Source organism: Epinephelus fuscoguttatus, linkage group LG2, assembly GCF_011397635.1.
Source record: "Epinephelus fuscoguttatus linkage group LG2, E.fuscoguttatus.final_Chr_v1".
NCBI lineage: Eukaryota > Metazoa > Chordata > Actinopteri > Perciformes > Serranidae > Epinephelus > Epinephelus fuscoguttatus.
Window position 1 is genome coordinate 3,159,930 of NC_064753.1, and position 23,113 is coordinate 3,183,042.

A 23,113-nucleotide genomic window follows, 5' to 3' on the forward strand; every position below is an offset into this window, starting at 1 on the left:
GCGGGTATGAAACCACAAAAACAGGGGCAATTAACAATTATCTTCATGCTTTATTCTGTTCAGTGGAAATCTGTTATAGTTAAGGTCGTGATTGGGAACAGCTCAGTGGCCGGTAAAAACACATTTTGGCCTGTAAAATTTCAAACCCTACCTGCCATTGGCATTGGCATTTTATACCCTGCTCTTACCTTATTAATTTCTTATGTTCATTCACGCTCCGTTCGCGTACTACCGAAAGTTGTCCGTCATTCAAATGAATCCGGGTGGAAAAAAAGGTTCCGGGGGAACAAAAACAATGACCACTCACGGCAGCTGACATCTCCCCACAACACGTTCTGCTGACTCTGATTGGCTTACAGTGCTGTCAATCTCGTTTTGGTGGGTATAGCGTCATTCTATTGGCTCTAACGAATCAAATGAGATGTCAATCACTCAAATCGGCCAAGCCGTTGCGGAGATACGGGCCTCCAAAGCTCAGAATAGAAACAGGTTCAAATGTAGTAGGCCTAGGTGCATATTGGTCAGTTTGGAGTGGGAAATAGAGGAAAAAAACTAAACGGACAGTTGTATGTGTATACCTTAAACATCAGTAGGGATTTACAGAAACAAAAAATGAAAGATCTAGGATTGTACATGACAAAAATCACATGCAAACATGGAGCAATTCTGGAGAGCTCGCCTGAATTTTCTGTACTAAAACCTCTCTAATATTGTTCTGCTTCACTTTGTTAGAATCAGCCTTTGCAGAGTTAATGTTCACATATTGTACTATGATTTAATAGAGGTTTAGAGCTGCTGCTGCATCATTCCAAAGGGATTTTTTTTAGGTGAACCTCAAAATATTTCATTTGTGCTGTGTGCCATCTTCATTTACACTTCACATATAACACATATACTGATATTTACACATCTTAACAAATCTCACAAGTGTTCCCTTTACCATGACACCAAAAGTATTCAAATAGACCTTGTGGTTGCAGAGATATATTCATTTCATTATGGATATGCAATTTTCTAGCAGAGGCCTATAAAATAGGTCATTAGTTTTGCAGATTTTTTGTCATAAAGAATTAGACAAAGCTGAAATTTTAGTCCTGATGGCGATGAGCCAAAGTTATTACAACTCATCCTGTGTAAACCAAAGTCTGTGACAATCCATCCAACAGTTGTTCAGATATTTCGTACCAGGCCGAATGGTTGACTGCCTGACCAGCGACATGGCAATAGCCATGCTGTTACATGTGGCTTAAAACAGAAGCATCTCAAATTAGTTTTGAGCTCAGTACAGTAGTAAGTAAATCACTATGCATTAATTTGGATTTTGTGTAATAACTAAATTACTGACTGGGACACTGATGAGCCAGTGCCCTGCAATGCAATTCCCAGGCAGCATGTGATGACTTAAAAACAACAACATAGTGTATACACAGCGTAAAAAATAATGTAATAATCAGGGCAGTCAAATTATTAATTTTTCAATCAGTTCCAACCAGAGCATCCTGATTGAGAATCAAATAGACGCAAAAGATGAATTTATGATCTTGACTTTTAGATTGATTTCTTTCAAATCAGTGCTGCACTGCTACAACAGTGTGGTCTGAAACAATGATTCAGAGGTAGGAGACAACTTCAAAGCCCTTATTCTGTCAAATATAGTTTGTTTGTTTGTTTGTTTGTTTGTTTGTTTGCTTTGAAAGGATTACAGTGTTCCAGATGAGAAAGTGCAGTTACTGTAATATAATTTTTATTACTGATGTCCATTGATCCCAACTTAATGCAACAGCATTTGCACTTTTCAGGAGTTATAGTTTAGTTGCTTTCTTTGATTCATACAGGTCATATATGTGTGAAACTCTTGTTCCCTATGACAGTAAGACATCAATCAATCAATCAATCAATCAATCAATCAATTTTATTTATAACGCCCATATCACAAATCACAGTTTGCCTCACAGGGCTTTACAGCATACGACATCCCTCTGTCCTTAGGACCCGGCGGTTCATGCATGGTTCAGACCCAGGATATACATTTTATTGGGCACGACATAGAGTTTATTCAAGAATAGATTTTTTTTTTTTATGTATAACCAGGGGGCGGCACGGTGGTGTGGTGGTTAGCACTCTCGCCTCACAGCAAGAGGGTTGCCGGTTCGATCCCGGGCGTGGGAGCCCTTCTGTGCTTTAGGTTAATTGGTAACTCTAAATTGTCCGTAGGTGTGAATGTGAGTGTGAATGGTTGTTTGTCTCTATGTGTCAGCCCTGCGATAGTCTGGCGACCTGTCCAGGGTGTACCCTGCCTCTCGCCCGATGTAGCTGGGATAGGCTCCAGCCCCCCCGCGACCCTCAAGAGGATGAAGCAGTTAGAAGATGAATGAATGAATGTATAACCAGGATCTACAAAGATTAAAGGACTCTAGAACAGGCCAGAGGGACATTTCAGACCATTCGGGGGTTTATTTCACATTACATTTAGATGGTAGACCGTGAAAAACATTGTGGAGGTTAAATACAGGCGTTCATAAGCTCGATGGTGTCAGACCTAAGTGAATATTTACAGGATAATGATAAACCCTAGTATGTTATGGGAAGCAGCTAAAGCGGTTCTTAGAGGGAAGATCATAGCCAGGACGGCCATGTTGAAAAAGATAAAAACCCAAAAGCTGTCTAAATTGCAGGAAAAATTAAGAGATCTAGAACAAGCTCACATTGTATATAAAGATCCTTCGATTATACACCAAATTAGAACCGTTAAGCAGGAAATAGATAAATACTAAGTGAAGAAGTCGAGAAATATATAAGGTTTATGAAGCAAAGATACTATGAGGCAGGCCCCAAAGCGACAAAACTGCTAGCTTGGAGGCTTAGAAAACAACAGGCAGAAAATACTACCTGTTACAAATAAACCTACCAGCAGTCTGGAGGGCATACAAAAAGCGTTTGAATCATACTATAAATCTTTATACTCTCAACCAGACCAGGTTAATAGACACACAATTGCTGAATTCCTGAATTCCTTAGATCTCCCTACTCTTGGTAGAGAAATTAACAATAACCTTGTCTCACCAATAACATTGGAGGAAATAAGTATAGCTATTTCAAGTCTGAACTCTAACAAATCACCTGGTACCAATGGGTTACCCCCAGAATGGTACAAATCCATGAGAGAACACCTGCTCCCTTTACTGGAGACCTGCTTTAATTACATTCTAAAAGAAGGCTCTCTCCCACCCTCCTGGAGGGAGGCCTTTATTTCGGTTATCCCCAAAGAAGGAAAGGATAGGATGGACTGTAAGGGATACAGACCTATCAGTGTTTTAAACACAGATTATAAACTGTATGCCAGCATCTTAACAAAGAGGATGGAAACTGCAATGCCTTGTCTAATAGATGAGGATCAAACAGGATTTATGAAAAACAGACAAACGCAAGACAATATAAGAAGTGCTCTGCATATTACTGAACAGATAAATAAGGACAAAGTTAGTTCTATCATTCTCAGTTTAGATGCTGAGAAAGCTTTTGACTCAGTTGGGTGGGAATTTCTCTATTTAGTAATGAACAGATTTGGCTTTAGTGAAGATTTTATACGTTGTATCCAGGCACTTTACTCCTCCCCTACCGCAAGAATAAAGGTGAATGATAGCCTTTCTAACTCAATAACTTTGCAACACGGTTGTAGGCAGGGGTGCCCCGCTATTCCTAGTCTTTTTAATTTATTCATTGAACCTCTGGCCCGAGCACTCAGACAAGAGACAGAATTAAAGGGTATCTCCATAGGGGGAGGGGAATATAAAGTGGGCTTGTACGCGGATGATGTATTGGTCACAATCATGGAACCAGCCTCAGGCCTGCCGCTATTAATGAAAATGCTGGAAACATATGGGTCATACTCAGGATATATCCTCAATGTACACAAAACCCAGGTTTTGATATTTAACTACACTTCCATACAAGAACTTACAGTAAAGTATAACTTCAACTGGCATTCATCCCACGTCAAGTATTTGGGAGTAAATTTACCCAACGACCTGATGCAGCTATTTGCTATTAACTATAATGGTATTAACAAAAAAATATATGATGACCTCAATGGGTGGGGCTTGCTCCCTCTTGACTTTGGCAGCAGAATCAGATCGGTTAAAATGAATATTCTTCCCAGATTATTATACCTTTTCCTATCATTCCCAATAGAAATTCCACAGAAACAATTTAGAGAATGGAACAAGCAAATTTCACGATTTATATGGGATAAGAAGAGACCAAGGGTCAAATTCTCTACCCTCCAGCTGCCAGAGGAGAGGGGGGGCATGGGCCTCCCATCTTTAAGGGATTATTATTTATCTGCTCAGTTGAGACCGCTTGTATATTGGTGTAACTCATCTTATACTGCTAAATGGAAGACCATAGAGTTATCTTTAATACACCAATACAGTCAATTCTTGGACATGCAGGCAAGGAAAAGGAATTATTACAGACGGAGAGTCAATGGGTAAACCTTTCTCTGAAAGTATGGGTAGAAGTGGTCAAACATTTCTAACTCCGAAATGAGGTTAAACTGCTTAGATGGCCAGCATACGACCCCAATTTTATACCAGCACTGCAAGATCATAGATACAGACAATGGATCTTATTTGGTATCACCTCTATATGCACTATCGTTAAAAACTGGGAGCTTAGTAGCTTTGACAATCTATGTCAGACATATGGATTAGGTGGGCAAGACTTCTACAGGTACTTACAGCTTCATGATTATTTCTGGAAAAAGGTGAAGGGGCCTAACCCAATAGAGCCACCAATGGTTATTCAAATATTTATTAATGCATATAACTCAGAAAGTAATAAACATCTCATAAGCAAATTATACCTTGGTATCACATCACTGAAGAAGGACAGCACAGACTACATAAAGCAGCGATGGGAAAGGGAGCTGGACATTGAAATATCTGCGGACATGTGGCTGAATGCCTGGAAAACACAGTCATCCTCCACCAATTCCCTGACCTGGAGAGACTTCTGTTGAAAGAACTTGATTTGGTTCTTTATTACTCCCAAACAGAAGGCTAAACAAACTGGTAATCAGCCAACTTGCTGGAGGGAATGTGGAGAAACGATGGCGGATCATACCCATGTTTTTTGGACCTGTCCATCTATTCAGACCTTCTGGAAGGATGTAGGAACAATAATTTCAAATATACTGGGTTTTAGTATGAGCCCAACCTTTACATCTCTTTATTTTGGTCATATTCCAGATGGACTGTGCAAAGATGACATTTACCTATTGAAGATCTTGCTGGCAGCAAGTAAAAAGGCCACTACAAAATGTTGGCTCAAAAAAAAAAAAGAAAAAAACAGTCCTACTGCAGGCCTTTTTGTTAGTATTGTTAAACACCTAGATGACCCACTCCATACGACTCCAAAAAGAACTGGGAAAAAAACGGTGGGAAAAATGGTGTATTTATTTAGCCAGTGAGACAGACACTTAATAACGACTGTTCTCTGTGTGACATTACACTGTAAAGAAGCTAAATTTGCCTTGAGCCACTATTAATCCCATGACCTCATATGTTCGTTCTGTATTGTGTTTTGTTTACTCCTGACAATGTAAAAAATACTCATAAATAAAAAGTTTAAAAAAGAAGTGGGAAAGAGTATCCAGAGAAGGTCACCTGCGTCTGAGAGAAGCCTGTCAAAAAAGAGAGAGAAGAAAAAAAAAAGTCAATGAGCTGCTGCTAATGGATGGAGCAGCAGAGGGAGACGCAGCCGCGGGGGGCAGACAGGTACCCGCTCCCGGACCAAGTGCTACTTTAAGCATACAGCCACCGGAGCTGTTTGACTTCACAAAACCCCTGGAATGGGAGAAATGGATCAGGAGGTTTGAGCGCTTTTGGCAGGCTAGTAATCTCCACACAACCACGGATGAAAACCAGGTAAACACCCTCGTGTACTGTATGGTTGATGAAGCGGATGACGTGCTGAAAGGACTGAACTTGTCCGACGTGCAGCAAAAGCAATATGCCTCAGTAAGAGATGGATTTCACAGCTTCTTCATTGTTAAGAAAAACGTGATATATGAAAGAGCACGTTTTAATATGTGAAAACAAGGAGAAAATGAAACTGTGGACTCATTTTTGACTGCTTTATACACGTTGGCTGAGCAATGCAACTATGGAGCATTACATGAGGAGCTGGTAAGAGACAGGCTTTTAGTAGGACTAGCAGACCTGCATCTGTCGGAGCGCATGCAGTTGGATAAAGATCTAACGCTGGCAAAAGCGATTGAGATGGCAAGACAGACAGTAGCAGTGAAACAGCAGCAGAGCAACCTGCGCGGGGACACAGTGAGTAAAAAGAAAGACAAGCTCAGTGGACAGAATAATGAGTAAAGGCAAACTGTTTCAGAAAAAGAAGAAACACCACCAAGGTGATAAGCCTAGCCAAGGGCGCACAGAGAAAAACAGACTGTCTAAATGTTTCAAATGTGGGAAAAGTCCCTCACATCCCAAAACACAGTGTCCAGCTAATGATGAAACTTGTCCCTCATGCGGAAAAAAAGGACACCACAAATGAGTGTGTGCATCATCAAGAACTGTGCATGAGGTACGGGAAGAAGATGATAGCATATTCCTTGGCACAATAGCAGCACTCAGCTTTACTCAGCAGACCACTTAGTGAAGAGCTAGGGCTGGTAGCTCAAGTGGGCAGCATCGACACAGAGACAATGAAAAGCAGATATCCAAAGTTGTGCATTGGCTTTGGTCTAATGCGGCAGCCTTACACCATCAAACTGAAGCCTGATGCGGTGCCATTTTCTCTAAAGACTCTGCGACGGGTACCCCTCCCATTAATGCCCAAAGTCAAGAGAGAACTTGAACGCATGGAGAGGATTGGAGTCATCAGTAGAGTGGAAGAGCCTACTGATTGGTGCTCAGGCATGGTGGTGGTACCTAAAAAGACAGCTGACCCTCGCATATGTGTCGACCTCACCAAGCTCAATGAGTCAGTATGGAAGGAAAAGTATATACTCCCCTCTGTTGAACAGACTCTTGGTTCATTAGCTGGTGCATGTATCTGCAACTGCAACAAGGGCTTGTGGCAAATCCCGCTAGCAGAGGAGTCCGCCAGGCTAACAACCTTTATCACGCCTTTTAGCCGTTATCATTTTAATCGGTTGCCGTTTGGGATAGCTTCTGCACCTGAACATTTGCAGAACCAGATGACAACAGAGGTTACCGAGGGGTTGGAGGGCACAGTCTGCCATATGCTCATAAGAAGAGAATGAGTTAAGGCTCCATGCAGTCTGAAATGTGAGCTGTCATGGAGAGAAGTTAAAGTCTTGGGCCATATAATCTCAGAGGCAGGAGTTAAGTCTGATCAGCGTCAGTCAGAGAAAGTTAAAGTCAGCTGGGAGTGTTCATCCCACAGCTTGCAGAGAAAGACAAACCTCTCAGAGACTTACTCTCAAAGAAGAACCACTGGTTCTGGGGAGTGGACCAGGATAAAGCCTTTAGCCGCCTGAACGAGGAGCTAACACACACGCCCACGCTAGCCCTGTATGACCCAAATAAGGACACCAAAGTGTCAGCAGGCCAGGGCTCGACAGTGCGAGCGTTTCACTCGCACTTGCGACTAAAAATAGGTGTGTGCAAACTGTAAAAAATATTTAGGGGCACGTGCACATAAAAAAAAAATCAGCCGAAGCAGCCTATATTTTTGTCAATAAAAAAATATGATAATCTAATGTTGGAGGAAGTCCAGCCGCCTTCCCTCTTCCCTCTTCCCTCTTCCCCGTGTGACGCGGTTATGGGCGGTTTTCCAAGCCACTGTCGGCACAATGAATATCATGTGCGACACCAAGGGTAGCAGTGCCGCTTTGTCAGGCGTTGCTGCCTTCTCCATAGACAAACAATGGGACAGCCAGCACAAAGCTCAGCCGAGCTGAGCGCCGCGCGCTGCCAGCCTGCGCTCGAAATGAATTTTTTTTTTATTTCACCACAACGCGCTGTGACACCTCGGCGCCGAGCGTCCAATAGCAGAGAAGAGCCTGAAGTAGACCCGAAAGCGGTCACCATGGAGCTGTAGCTCCTGAACGAGCCTGTACTCCCCCAAATCCTGTCCTCTGTGCCCTATCCTGTGGAGGGCACCGCGAAAGCTGTGTGAAAGAGGCTTCAGTCCTGCAGAGTTTCAGAGGACCTGGAGAATCTTTTAGGATAGTAATAACATTATATAAGATAATCATATTGCAAAGATAATATATATAAGATAATAACATTAAAGACAAAATTAAATTGCAATACTTGATGATTTTACCTTTCTGTATATTTTGTATACAAATTCATTAAATAATTTTGCTTGTAAATGTCTATCTGCATCACGTTTATTATGGAAAACACTTTACTTGATCAATTTACATTGTGCCCCTGAAGTTCTTTGTGCGCTCCTTACTTTTTCAACTTAGGAGCACATGTGCTACTTGGGAAAAAAGTTAGGGTCAAGCCCTGCAGCAGGTGCATCCTCTTTTGGATTAGGTGCGGTTTTGCTGCAAAAGTGAAGTGAAGAATGGAGGCCTGTCGCCTATGCTTCACGCTTTCTTTCACCAGTCGAACAGAGATATGCTCAGGTTGAGAAAGAGGCCCTGGGGCTCACATGGGCCATGAGCGATTCAGAGACTTTCTCATAGGCCGACACTTTGAACTGGGTTTGACCACAAACCTCTGTTGAGTCTCCTGGGGGCCCAAGCTTTTGACACCCTACCCCCACAGATACAGCGTTTTTGGATGAGATTCATGAGATACGCCTACACGATCTCCCATGTCCCTGGAAAGAACCTTTGGACAGCAGATACACTGTCCCGCGCACCACTGCCGACAGACTCATTGGCTGCAGACAAAGAGCTCACGGAGAGCACAAATACATATGTGGACAGCATCATGGAAAACCTGCCAACGAGGGCTTCCTAACTGGACAATCTCAGAAAACATCTCAAAATAGACAGTGTGTGCTCCAAGGTCATGAAAATGTGCCAGGATGGATGGCCGGAGTCCAGCTGGTGTGCAGGGCCTCCTGATAAAGGAGACAAGACTTGTCATTCCTGCAGGCTTAAGAAATTATGTCGTCAGTAAGCTGCATGAGGGGCATCAAGGTGTGGCTAAGTGCAGGGAGCGTGCGCGGCAGAGAATGTGGTGGCCTGGCTTGAGCCAGCAACTGAATGAGCTTGTTTTGAACTGTGGAACATGCATTAAAGAACGCACTAACCACACAGAGCCCCTGATTCCAACAGATCTCCCAGAGAGACCCTGGCGGAAGTTAGGAGCGTATCTGTTCACACTGAAAGGGAAAATGTACCTGCTGGTGGTGGACTATTACTCGAGGTAGCTAACCAGCTTCATTCCACTGTGCCGACCCTCCCATCCCTGCTGAACCCTGCACTTCCAGACAGCACAGTTGTCATCTCAAAGGAGAAAGAGAGGAGGAAGAGAGGAGGAGTGCGGATCAAAAATGCTTCAATAAGCGTCACCAAGCGCAAGAGCTCAGCTGCCTCCCACCTGGAGAACAAGTGTGGGTGACGGATGCTAAAGTGACAGGGACTGTGGTGGGTGAACACTCAGTGCCACATTCGCACATGGTGGATGTGCCTCATGGTAGTGTTCACAGGAACCATCATCACCTTATTCCTCTGGACAATCCTGAGAGCACACAAGACACTCAGACAGCAGTACCATCACACACAGTGGTGTCTTCCCCAAAACAGCCAACACGTAAACCAAGTCCAGATTCCACTACCGTCAGAACCAGATGTGACAGGGTAGTGGTGAAACCAGACTGGACTTAATTGGACTAAATAAAAGACTACATGTTAAAGAAAAAAACATAAACAAAACAATGTTAAAGTTCCTATGATGTGAGAATACCTCAGATAGTCTTGTTGCCTGAGAAATGTTAATGTTTGTTTATTTGCAGGGAAAAGAAAAAAAGTTTTGAGTTTATGGCTATGTTCATAACAGGTAAAACACACTAAAGTTACCGATGTTTTGGCATACTCAAAAGGGGAGATGTGGAGTAAGTGTTTACGTGAATAGGATGGCTTTACGTGCCGAAGGGAATTCTGGGTTGTTGGTATTCAGACTGTACTGTGTGCCTCATGTTGCTGCTAATTAAAGACACGTGTAAAGAGATACTCCGATAACACAACAGGTAACAGTGGCTCTCCCCTCTCTGACGCCATTTTGGTTCTGTCTCAAGTGAGGGTCGATGGTTTGTAGTTTGAAGTTTACTGTTTCAAGTTCCAAAATACAAATGTTACATGGTGATTTATTCTAGTTGTTATCATTTTTGTGTTGGTTATAATTTACACCATTAGTAAGTTGGGTGTTATACTATAAGGAGGCCAGCTGTATTTTCCCACTGAAGTTTAAGCATGGGAGCTCGAGTATTCCATGCATAGAAATTTTTTTAAAAAGCGCAATTTTTTTCATTTCATTTCTGTCACTTTTCACTTCCAAAGTGAGCCACCAATGAATTTTGAAAAATGAATCAGCTACACAAAAGGTCAGGGGCATCACCCTTATTTTCATCAATGCACCTGTGTGAAGTGATGTTACGATGAAGGGACAAAATAACAGCACACAATTAATGCAATTTGCGATTTGTGCTTAAACCTTAATCGCATCACAATTACTGCATCTACACTAGACAGTCCTAGTAATAAAAAATGTAAAAAAGTTCAAATTCATGCGCTAACTTGCTGTGCATGCATCTTACAAGACTTACTTGGATGTTTGGGTTCTATGGCAACCCGTACAATGGGTGTAGCTTCAAAGTTAAGAGGGGTGAAGGGAGGGCAGGCAGGGGAAGTTGACAGAGTGGCTGATTTCAAAACACATCCCCCCAGACCTGCGATACCTGATAGGAGAAAGAAGAGAAAAACATCAATACATAACAATAACCAACATTATAGTAAGTTTAGGGTATGACCAGTGATAGGAACAAATATATAAAGATCAAAGAGCAAAACAAATGGAAGAGTCAATTTTTATTTTATTTATCTATTTTTTTTATTTTTTATTTTTTTATGCCATCATTTTAGCGGACTAGAGATTGTGCACCTTTAGGGCTTAGCCCTCACTTCCATAGAAGGATCTGGGGGATCCTCCCCCAGGAAAGTTTTATTTTAATTTATAGATTCAGATTATTAATACGAAATATAATCAACTAATAAATGATGATGTATTTTAATAGATTAAACGACCCAACAGTAAATAAAGTCATTAAAATGAGTTCCACCTTTAGCAGCTGCAACATTAAAGTAATGAAAACATTAATGAATCAATAATTAAAATCCAATAATATAGCCTCAAGCAGCAATTCCAGGCTTCAGGCCAGCATGGACCTTTAAAACTTGGAAGCTGGGTAGAATCAAGACCTTTGACAGTTTACAACATTAAAGATACCCTAGAGGTTTTATGCTGATCGGACAGATGCTTATTAATTTATATCCAAATCTTTACTGTAACACATTCTTCTTTGATAACACTTTTACTTATTTTTGGTCAATTGCAGAAACATTTTGGGGTCATGCTGTAATGGCTTAGTTAAAAATATCTATGCATATGTGTCGACCTCACCAAGCTCAATGAGTCAGTACGGAGGGAAAAGTATATACTCCCCTCTGTTGATCGGACTCTGGTTCATTAGCTGGTGCACGTATCTTCAGCAAGCTTGACTGCAACAAGGGCTTGTGGCAAATCCCGCTAGCAGAGGAGTCCGCCAGGCTAACAACCTTTATCACTCCTTTTAGCTGTTATCATTTTAATCGGCTGCCGTTTGGGATAGCTTCTGCACCTGAACATTTTCAGAACCAGATGACAACAGACAAACTGTCATTAATTTATGGCAAAACTATGCAAAATGCAAAAGCACTTTTTTGGAACTGGTGGCACCCCACATATCATGCAAGTTCTGTGATGATTAGACAAACTCACTGTTCAACTCTCCATCAATTGGGGCTGCTGGTCTGTCTCTCTCTGTCCCTCTATTTTAAGAAAGGGTTTTTGCACACTGAGGGCCGAATTCACAAAGAATGAACTGCGGCCGCTGATAACACCTTGAATTGCACTTCACTTCACTTCACTTAACGTCCTATTCACAAAGGATATTGCACTAATGATATACCAGCGCAAACACGCCCACAAAGTTTGGCAGCTGAGTGCAGTTTGCCCCTGATTTGCCCCTGATTGCAATTAGCCACATGGCAAAGTATAAATGTTGGCTTTGCGCCAAGAACACCGTGGCAGAACAATGGCAAAGTACTGAACACTGTATACCCTCATGTAGTGATGTCTGCTGGTGGGTCAGTCTAACAGTGTCGGATGGGTTGAGGCTGTGGATTTGACCAAGTTTGACCACTTTATCACTATTCCCTCTCACTTGTAGCTGTTTTTTCATTATCTTTTGAATTTAATATGAATTATGGAACCGTTTTTGTTCACGTTTGTTTCCCCTGTTTCATAAAATAAATTATTGAAAGTTGCTTTTGCAGTGCGTGACAGAAGTGCGTTTTGAGAACGACCGCAGACTGTCACCTGTTCAATGCATCAATATCTTCGGATGCCATTAAAGTAATGATGATTATAATAATAAAATCAAAATATTATTTACAGACTGATTTAACAGACGATCACTGCTGCCACGATCACTGGAAAGTCTGGGCGAGAGGCTTCCACAGAAGAGCGCCCAGTTTGCACCAGCTTTCTAAAGACGTTATTTACTTCACTCAAACTGCGTGTGGCTATTAGCGCTGGTGTTAGTGAATTAGACATTGTTTATCAATGAGGCTCATTTGCATACAAAGGGGCAATTTTTGCGCCAAATATATACATATTACCTCATTTAAATACGTGCAAATAACACCAGAGCACCGAGATGCAATCTGCTTGGCAGCGCAGTTAGTGGAGCATTTCTCCCTCTGCGAGTGCTTTGTGAATTAGATGGTATCTGTTTGCTCCATTTTTACTGGTTTAGCGGCCGCAAAAGCCACACAATCCTTTTGTGAATTCAGCCCTGAGTTTTCAACAATAGAAAAATGAATAAGTAAGTTGCTGTTGTAGTTAATTTTGGAGCTACACCATAACGTATGCAACATGATTTCTGACAGAGAACATTCGGTCAGATCAGTATTACTCTGCATCTGATGTTGTGTTTTGGCAACAATATGGCTCACGGACCACGGCTATGGAAATCTGCGGAGCTCACAGGAGAGAGAGAGAGAGGGAGAGAGGCTGTGCTGCTATCTGCTGACTGACTTTACTCTGAGCAGCAGCAAATTGCTAATTTGCTAAGGGGGTTTGAAAAGTTGCCAAGTTCAGTGAGAAAATCCCCAAGTTGGCAACACTGCATGTATTTATATTTTTATATTTTGACATTGACCGAAAAAAAAAGACCTGTGGCTAAAGCCAAAAAGCCAGAACCTAAACATGCCCCTGCATCATAGGATAACTGACTCAGCCATAAACATGTTAGCTTTCATTGCTTCAGTGGCTACTACAACTACTACTGCACAATAACTACTACTGCACTTACACAACCATCTCTGTACTGTGCAATATGCCTGCACAAAACATCCAACATATTGCAGAATCAAAGCTTAGGCAAATACATGCTGTTCTGAAGGCAAGACAAGGCGCAATATGTCTCTACAAAGTGTACTGTAGGTGTGGTCTTTGAAGTTTATCAATTTTTTACTGACTGACAATTGGTAAAAATTAAATGGTCCTTCAAGGGGCTATTTAGCCCTGTTTTTATCATGCAGTCTTGTAAGGTTCAGTTCAGTTTGGTACACATTTTTTTTATTTCCATTGTGAAAAGTTGTGGATGGTACCAATGGAACTATTCCTAACCATCCCCATTTTTGGTCACCCCTCTGTTGGGGTACCTAGCACAGAGATCTGGTACTAAAAGTTGGAGCTAGAAACACTGCAGTCCATTTACAAATGCTGCAGCGCCTCAAGACCCAAGAAAAGTTCCCATGTCTTGCTGCCCAACCGCTGGCATGTTCATAATTGTCATGGGATGCAACCTAGATCTGGTCTGATTAACAAAGTAGTGCAAACCATTGCCTGGCCACTGTGCTTTGGCATGTGACTGAAACGGGACAATAACAACAAGTTGTTGAAAATAGCATGATTATATTGTTTAATATATTGAATTAAAGAGGTCCTCAATTTTTTGCCTGAAACACAACCTAACCATCAATCAATAAATGTTATGAAATGTGATCCTATCAGCTTATTTAACTCTAACTTATTTAGTCCTTTTTGCATCTTCTTACATTCTTGGCTTCTGCTTTATAATTGTCCATGTTTCCAGATGGTTCTAATAATCTATGGCTTCTGGTTCAATCAATGAATTCAACCAATTTTATTTATAAAGCCCGATGTCACAAATCACAATTTGCCTCACAGGGCTTTACAGCATACGACATCCCTCTGTCCTTATGACCCTCACAGCTGATCAACTCCCCAAAAAAACCCTTTAACAGGGAAAAAAACAGTAGAAACCTCAGGAAGAGCAACTGAGGAGGGATCCCTCTTCCAGGACGGACAGACGTGCAATAGATGTCGTACAGAACAGATCAGCATAATAAATTAACAGTAATCCGTATGACACAATGAGACAGAAAGAGAGGCAGAGAGAGAGACAGAGACAGAGAGAGATGCAGGACAGACGGTAATGACAGTAGCTTACAACAACATTACTGAAAGTAATAATATTATAATTATGATTCTGGCTATTGTGGTACAATATGTTGAAAGTAAATATAAGATAATCTGATAATATCTGATAGTATACGTATGTGACAATAATCATATGTGTATAATAACAGTAGAAGTATGACTAATGATAACAGCAGCAGCAGGAGGCATCTAGCAGGACCACGACAGCAGCACAACCACACACATCACACTATCCATGCACCGCTGCAATATAAGTTAACCTGCGAGATAGTGGAGCACAAAGGCTCCAGAGAAGAAGCCGAGTTCGTGACATGCAGTATGGCCGAGTTAGAAAGATGCAGTAACAGGACATGTGAGAGAGAGAGAGAGAGAGAGAAGGAGAGAAGGTGCCCAGTATATTATAGGAGGTCCCCCGGCAAACTAGGCCTAAGTCAGCCTAACTAGGGGCTGGTACAAGGCAAGCCTGAGCCAACTATAAGCTTTACCAAAGAGGAAAGTCTTCAGTCTAGTTTTAAATGTGGAGACAGTGTCTGCCTCCGGACTGCAACAGGAAGATGATTCCACAGGAGAGGAGAGTTGTGGAATGATTTATCTTTCAACGCATCCCGACCTCAATAAGACGGCTGTATGGTCACTCCTCCCAAACATAGGTGGCGCTGCACTGCAGCCACCGCTGAACAGTGTATAGCAGTGTCCCACGGCAGGAACAGGACAGCAGCTCATATTCCCACCATCACACCAGTCCCTATTTACCGTAAAGCACATTCCTCACCACCTTCTCTCGACTGAGTCCTCTGCTCTGTCAGATCAGCATAACAGTCACCTGTTTGAATGGTGCTGGCCAGGATTTCGTCAAGTCTTGGTGAATCAAAGGGTGTTAGTGTTCTGATATCCCTTTAGAAACTCATGTGGCAGTTTATTTCTGTACAATTGTTAGCAGGATGCTCATTCAGTTGGTGCCCATGCTTCTCCATCTTTTCCTTGATGTTTTCATTTAAAAACTTTGACCTCGATAGCTAGCAGCTAGCTAGCTAAAGGAAGTCAGCAGGGGGAAGAGTTTTCAGACAGGTGAGTTGATTTCCTGATCCTAATGAGTGACTCGCAGCCACACACCACTAACGCCTAAAGCCAACCACAAAAAGCACCAACACATGCAGAGCTGACGGAGAGGCGACTTGAGACATGCCCAGGTCATCATTCTTTATCAAGTTCGGGTATGATGAAATAAACTGAACAAAAATTAGCCACTTGATTTCTATGGGAAAGTGCTTTTATGTGTCCAGTGACACTATAGTTAAGGATATTTGCAAATCAACAATGTATCCACTGAAAAACTACAAAATACTGAAGTCAACAAATCCAAACTCCATTCAGTGCTACAGACTATGTGATACAGTTAAAAGCTCCAGATAAAGCTAATACGTGGACATTGAGTTGATATTGTTTTGTTGAATGACTTCAAACTCAGCTATTAACTTAAAGCAACCCTTACCTTTCTGTAAATTTTACATTTTACTTTGTTTAGGTTAAAATGCTATTAATAAGCTGATGGCACACTAAAATGTAAGTGAATTCCACCAGAGATGAAAACTCATCATTATACCATTCTTATATGATTCTAAGAAAACTCCAACCAATCACTGCATTCGGACCGAATGCAATGATTGGTCGGAGTTTTCTCCTGTCCTGTCTGTCTTCCCCACGTCGAGGCCTCCGACTGACATAACCGCTCGCGTAACATCCTCCCCACACCCTCCACCCCTGAGTCTGTGAGACAACAAATATGCTAGAAACAGGGACGCGTGGATATAAACTAATAACCTGAGATGACGATGGTTTTGCCTGGAGCTGTCACGAAGGGAAGATGCTGGCAGCGCTGTGACAGGACACAGGAGCGGGGGGAGCGCGGAGGGGTTAGCTCTATGCTAACAGCTAACCCCGTCAAACCAGCTGTTCCCAGCAGCCTTCTGGCGAACGTCCACTCGCTGGACACGAAATGGATTACATCCGACAACGGAGATCCACTAACTGAGGAGTGAGGGACTGTTGCGTCCTTGTGTTCACTGAGACATGGATGAATGGTAACATATCAGACTCTGGTGTTGAGCTAACGGGGCTAACACTACATACGGTATAGAGCAGACAGGGAGGCTGCATCATCTGGTAAGCTCCGTGGTGTATACACAAACAATTCATGGTGCTGTGATGTGAAGAGGTGCTCCCAGTTCTGCTCTCAGTGCTCTCAGGACGTGGAGTTTTTGACAGGGATGCTTGTGGATATACAGTGCCCTCCAAAACTATTGTAACAGTGAGGCCAATTCCTTTATTTTTATTGTTGACTGAAAATATTTGGGTTTGACATCAAAAGATGAATATGGGACAAGAGATCAACATTTCAGCTTTTATTTCCAGGTATTTACATCTGGATATGATACACAACTTAGAAGATAGCACCTTTTGTTTGAACCCACCCATTTTTCATGAGAGCAAAAGTATTGGAACATGTCACTGACAGGTGTGTTTTGTTGCCCAGGTGTCACCCAATTACATTGATTATTCAAACAATAAAGAGCACTGAATGTCTGAGCTCAGTTTCAGATTGGGTACGATAGATTTTGCCTGTGCAGACTGCATTTAGAGGTGGAACCAACATGAAAACCAGAGAGCTGTCTATGGGTGAAAAAGAAGCAACTGTGAATCTGAGAGAAGATGGACAATCAATCAGAGCCATTGCACAAACATTGGCCATAGCCAGTACAACCATTTGGAATGTCCTGAAGAAGAAAGAAACCACTGGTGTACTAAGCAACAGACGTCGAACAGGTAGACCAAGGAAAACATCAGCAGTTGATGACAGAAACATTGTGAGAGCTGTAAAGAAAGACCCTAAAACAACTGTTAGTGACATCAGCAACAACCTCCAGAGGGCAGGAGTGAAGGTATCACAATCTACTGTTCGAGAAGACTTCATGAACAAAAGTACAGAGGCTACACCAGAAGATGCAAACCACTCATTAGCAAGAAGAATAGGAAGGCCAGGCTGGAATTTGCCAAAAGGTACAGAGATGAGCCTCAAAAATTCTGGGAAAAGTTTTATGGACTGATGAGACAAAGATTGACTTTTTCCAAAGTGACGGAAAGGCAAAAGTTTGGAGAAAGAAAGGATCTGCTCATGATCCCAAACATACAAGCTCATCTGAGAAACACGGTGGAGGTAATGTCATGGCTTGGGCTTGCATGGCTTCTTCTGGGACGGGCTCTTTCATCTTCATTGATGATGTAACACATGATGGCAGCAGCAAAATGAACTCAGAAGTCTACAGAAACATTTTGTCTGCTAATTTAAAGAAAGATGCAACCAAACTGATTGGGAGATCCTTCATCATGCAGCAAGATAACGACCCAAAACACACTGCCAAAACAACAAAGGAGTTCATCAGGGGCAAGAAGTGGAAGGTTTTAGACTGGCCAAGTCAGTCTCCAGACTTAAACCCAATAGAGCATGCATTTTACCTGCTGAAGAGGAGACTGAAGGGAGTAACCCCCCAAAACAAACAACAACTGAAAGAGGCTGCGGTGAAAGCCTGGAAAAGCATCACAAAAGAAGAATGCAAAAGTTTGGTGATGTCAGTGGGTCACAGGCTTGATGCAGTTATTGAAAGCAAAGGATTTGCAACTAAATATTAAGTCTCATTCACTTTAATCTATTTTAAGTTTATATGTTCCAATACTTTTGCTCACCTAAAAATTTTGTGTTCCATTACAAATAATGCTATCTTCTAAGTTGTGTATCAGATCCAGATGTAAATACCTGGAAATAAAAGCTGAAATGTTGATCTCTTGTCTCATATTCATCTTTTGATGTCAAACCCAAATGTTTTCAGTCTACAACAAAAGTAAACGAATTGGACTCACTGTTCCAATACTTTTGGAGGGCACTGTAAACTAGTAACCTGAGATGACCATGGTTTCGCCTGGAGCTGTCCCGAAGGGAAGATGCCGGCAGGGCTGTGACAGGACGCAGGAGCGTGGGGAGCGCGGAGGGGTTAGCTCTATGCTAACAGCTAACCCTGTCCAACCAGCTGTTCCCAGCAGCCTTCTGGTGAACGTCCGTTCGCTGGACACGAAAGGGATTACATCCGACAACGGAGATCCACTAACTGAGGAGTGAGGGACTGTTGCGTCCTTCACTGTTCACTGAGACATGGATGAATGGTAACATACAGTACAGGCCAAAAGTTTGGACACACCTTCTCATTCAATGCGTTTTCTTTATTTTCATGACTATTTACATTGTAGATTCTCACTGAAGGCATCAAAACTATGAATGAACACATGTGGAGTTATGTACTTAACAAAAAAAGGTGAAATAACTGAAAACATGTTTTATATTCTAGTTTCTTCAAAATAGCCACCCTTTGCTCTGATTACTGCTTTGCACACTCTTGGCATTCTCTCCATGAGCTTCAAGAGGTAGTCACTTGAAATGGTTTCCACTTCACAGGTGTGCCTTATCAGGGTTAATTAGTGGAATTTCTTGCTTTATCAATGGGGTTGGGACCATCAGTTGTGTTGTGCAGAAGTCAGGTTAATACACAGCCGACAGCCCTATTGGACAACTGTTAAAATTCATATTATGGCAAGAACCAATCAGCTAACTAAAGAAAAATGAGTGGCCATCATTACTTTAAGAAATGAAGGTCAGTCAGTCCGGAAAATTGCAAAAACTTTAAATGTGTCCCCAAGTGGAGTCGCAAAAACCATCAAGCGCTACAACGAAACTGGCACACATGAGGACCGACCCAGGAAAGGAAGACCAAGAGTCACCTCTGCTTCTGAGGATAAGTTCATCGAGTCACCAGCCTCAGAAATCGCAAGTTAACAGCAGCTCAGATCAGAGACCAGATGAATGCCACACAGAGTTCTAGCAGCAGACCCATCTCTAGAACAACTGTTAAGAGGAGACTGCGCGAATCAGGCCTTCATGGTCAAATAGCTGCTAGGAAACCACTGCTAAGGAGAGGAAACAAGCAGAAGAGATTTGTTTGGGCCAAGAAACACAAGGAATGGACATTAGACCAGTGGAAATCTGTGCTTTGGTCTGATGAGTCCAAATTTGAGATCTTTGGTTCCAACCGCCGTGTCTTTGTGAGATGCAGAAAAGGTGAACGGATGGATTCCACATGCCTGGTTCCCACTGTGAAGCATGGAGGAGGAGGTGTGATGGTGTGGGGGTGTTTTGCTGGTGACACTGTTGGGGATTTATTCAAAATTGAAGGCACACTGAACCAGCATAGCTACCACAGCATCCTGCAGCGACATGCCATCCCATCCGGTTTGCGTTTAGTTGGACGATCATTTATTTTTCAACAGGACAATGACCCCAAACACACCTCCAGGCTGTGTAAGGGCTATTTGACCAAGAAGGAGAGTGATGGAGTGCTGCGGCAGATGACCTGGCCTCGGACCTGAACCCAATCGAGATGGTTTGGGGTGAGCTGGACCGCAGAGTGAAGGCAAAGGGGCCAACAAGTGCTAAACACCTCTGGGAACTCCTTCAAGACTGTTGGAAAACCATTTCAGGTGACTACCTCTTGAAGCTCATGGAGAGAATGCCAAGAGTGTGCAAAGCAGTAATCAGAACAAAGGGTGGCTATTTTGAAGAAACTAGAATATAAAACATGTTTTCAGTTATTTCACCTTTTTTTGTTAAGTACATAACTCCACATGTGTTCATTCATAGTTTTGATGCCTTCAGTGAGAATCTACAATGTAAACAGTCATGAAAATAAAGAAAACGCATTGAATGAGAAGGTGTGTCCAAACTTTTGGCCTGTACTGTATAAGACGCCGGTGTTGAGCTAAAGAGGCTAACGCTACACAGAACGGACAGGGAGGCTGCATCATCTGGTAAGCTCGGTGGTGTATACACAAACAATTCATGGTGCTGTGATGTGTCTTTCTTATATGTTGCACAAATTGTTTTTAAATGTTTTGTTTCTTTTGCTTGGGGTATGCGATATGTCAATTCATTTTTTATGGTGCGCATAAAAATGACAAAGAAGTTCAGTTCAGTTCATAATGTTATATATGACAACACAGCACCCAGTTGCTAATAGCTAACGTTAGCCTACTGCAGCGTAGCCTCTGAAACATTAACGTTATCTTCCTCATGCGTTTCCACTTACTAGTAACGTTAACGCTACTATCTAACGTTAGCACTGTAACCTTATTCTAAAACCCATCAGTCATCACTGACTCCTGTTAAGTTTTAAAACTCCGGGGTTGCATTTGTAACGTTACACTCGCCCTCCTCTTCCGTGTATCTAACATTACCATGCCAACGCCTACGTCTGTCATAGATGTAATGAGGACGTAATGGAGGAGGGGGGAATAGGCCGTTGGAGGGAGGTAGAGTTGCAGGAGGAGGAGGATGGGACTTTGGAGGGAGGCGGGAGTTGTGAATGTTCAAATTTTTTCTAAGTGCTGTGTGAAATGCAAGAAAGGTAAGGGTTGAGTGGGTTAAGTGTTATCAAGGGTGTAGAATTGGGTCAGGGTGGCAGGAACATGTACCTACCAATATCCAGCAAATACTGAATTGTCCCTAGCAATAATACTGTTGTTTGTCAGTGTCAATGTATTTGGTACATTAAATGGTTAACAGATCTTGCTCTACATTACAAGTCCCGCCTGCCTAATCCAGTATCGCTAATAGGACTTGCTTCTTGGGTTGAAGGAAGCTATCAATACTTAGATGCATCAGGATGTGGACATGGACAATTGTGCATCGATTCACATCAACGATCTAAATGTTAATAACGTAATGCTGATGGAATGAAAGAAACAGAAATCAACCGTGACAGCAGTGTAGCACCCCGACAGTTGACAGTGTGGAAACGCTGGTAATAAACGGGCCCCGGCGCTAAATTTTTAACGAAGCTCCAAAATTATTGGTTCTTTTATCTGTTACTGTTAGCTTACTTTTTTATATTTCGGTGTAATTCATTATCATGTGGCAGCAGCCTCTCTTCCCGCACTCTGTGCGTCAGGGCTGCTGCACCACTTTTATGCACACAAACACAGAGTTGAGCTGGAACAGTGGAGACAGAGAAGTGAAAATAACTTGAGCTGATGACAACTATGCTTGTTACTGTGAGTGCAATAAAACCTCCATGAGGAAAAATTCAATACTTTATCAATTCATCTGCTTAGCATCATGCAAACATATAGAAAAGCTATATTTTTAATCTGCTCTGTCCACAGTCTCTCATCCACCACCATTAATATTATGTTATAAACTAGCACAGAGCGCTTTTCAGCTAATAGCAAATTGTTACTAACAAACTGAAACAACTGTTTATGTTAAACAGTTTAGCTTAGTTTGCCACATATGTTAAAAATACCAGAGGTAATGTGACCGGCAGGCAGTGAATCTCCTCACCAACAGAGGGAGGGGCAGAGAGGGCAGGAGGACTGATACTGACTGATGTCTTTGCTATTTATTCTTTCACAGCTTCACTCAGTATTGTGATGTCAGGAATATGACTTATCTTATTGACATTTTAGATTTGTTTCCAGTGAGATACTGAGTCTTTATTGTGACTTTGCTGTTTTAATATTACTGTTGCTGCTCTACAAACAACATTTAGTTATACAATATTCAGTTTTAATTCTGTTCTGATCCCCCCCCCCCCCAAAAAAAAAAAAAAAAAAAAATCCTCGTAATATTTACAGTATTGGTTCTCTGAGAATCTCTTTCACATTCTAGCAAAAAAATGGTATTGTAACTGAAATATCCCTAATCAAATCGATATTGAATCAAATCAATCAGAAATCCAATTAAATCCTAGTTTAGGAACCACAGTGTCGCCTGTTTGAGTCCCCGTCCGGACCAAATATGGAATGTGAACTGGTGGCAGGAGAGGCGCCAGCTCACCTCCTGGGCACTGCCAAGGCGCCCCTGATACATATATATGTATATATATATATATATATATATATGTATATATATATATATATATATAAACACCACGCAGCTCCACACTGGTGCAGATGCTCTCACATCTCCAGCTAAATCTGAGTGCTGTAGGCAGAGGCTTGTTTATTTACAGACCTCAGTGTATTTCTATTCTTCTTTTCACAGCTCTGTACAAGAAGAGCAATGGATTTACATTCCCTGGTGTTTCAATTTTGTCACTCTCATACAGGAAAATACAGTGGTACAAAGTGTGCCAATGCTCTTGTAATCTGTGTTAGAGCTTTGATTCTCTGCCCGAGCAGGCCTGACCAAGCAGCAACCTTGGAGATTGAAAAATTAAGCTAATGCAGAATAACCAAAAACTGCAGTTCATCAAATGACCACTTGAAGCTGGCTCAAAAACAGT

General features: G+C 42.0%; 1 protein-coding gene across 1 annotated transcript in view; it reads right to left on the bottom strand.

The window, feature by feature from the left end:
* efl1 (elongation factor like GTPase 1) overlaps positions 1 to 23,113 on the bottom strand; it is a 310,425-nt gene that overhangs the window by 135,129 nt on the left and 152,183 nt on the right. The window contains exon 15 of the mRNA XM_049602819.1: positions 10,768 to 10,899. Coding sequence (XP_049458776.1) covers positions 10,768 to 10,899 — 132 coding nt within the window. The remainder of the gene's footprint in view (positions 1 to 10,767; positions 10,900 to 23,113) is intronic.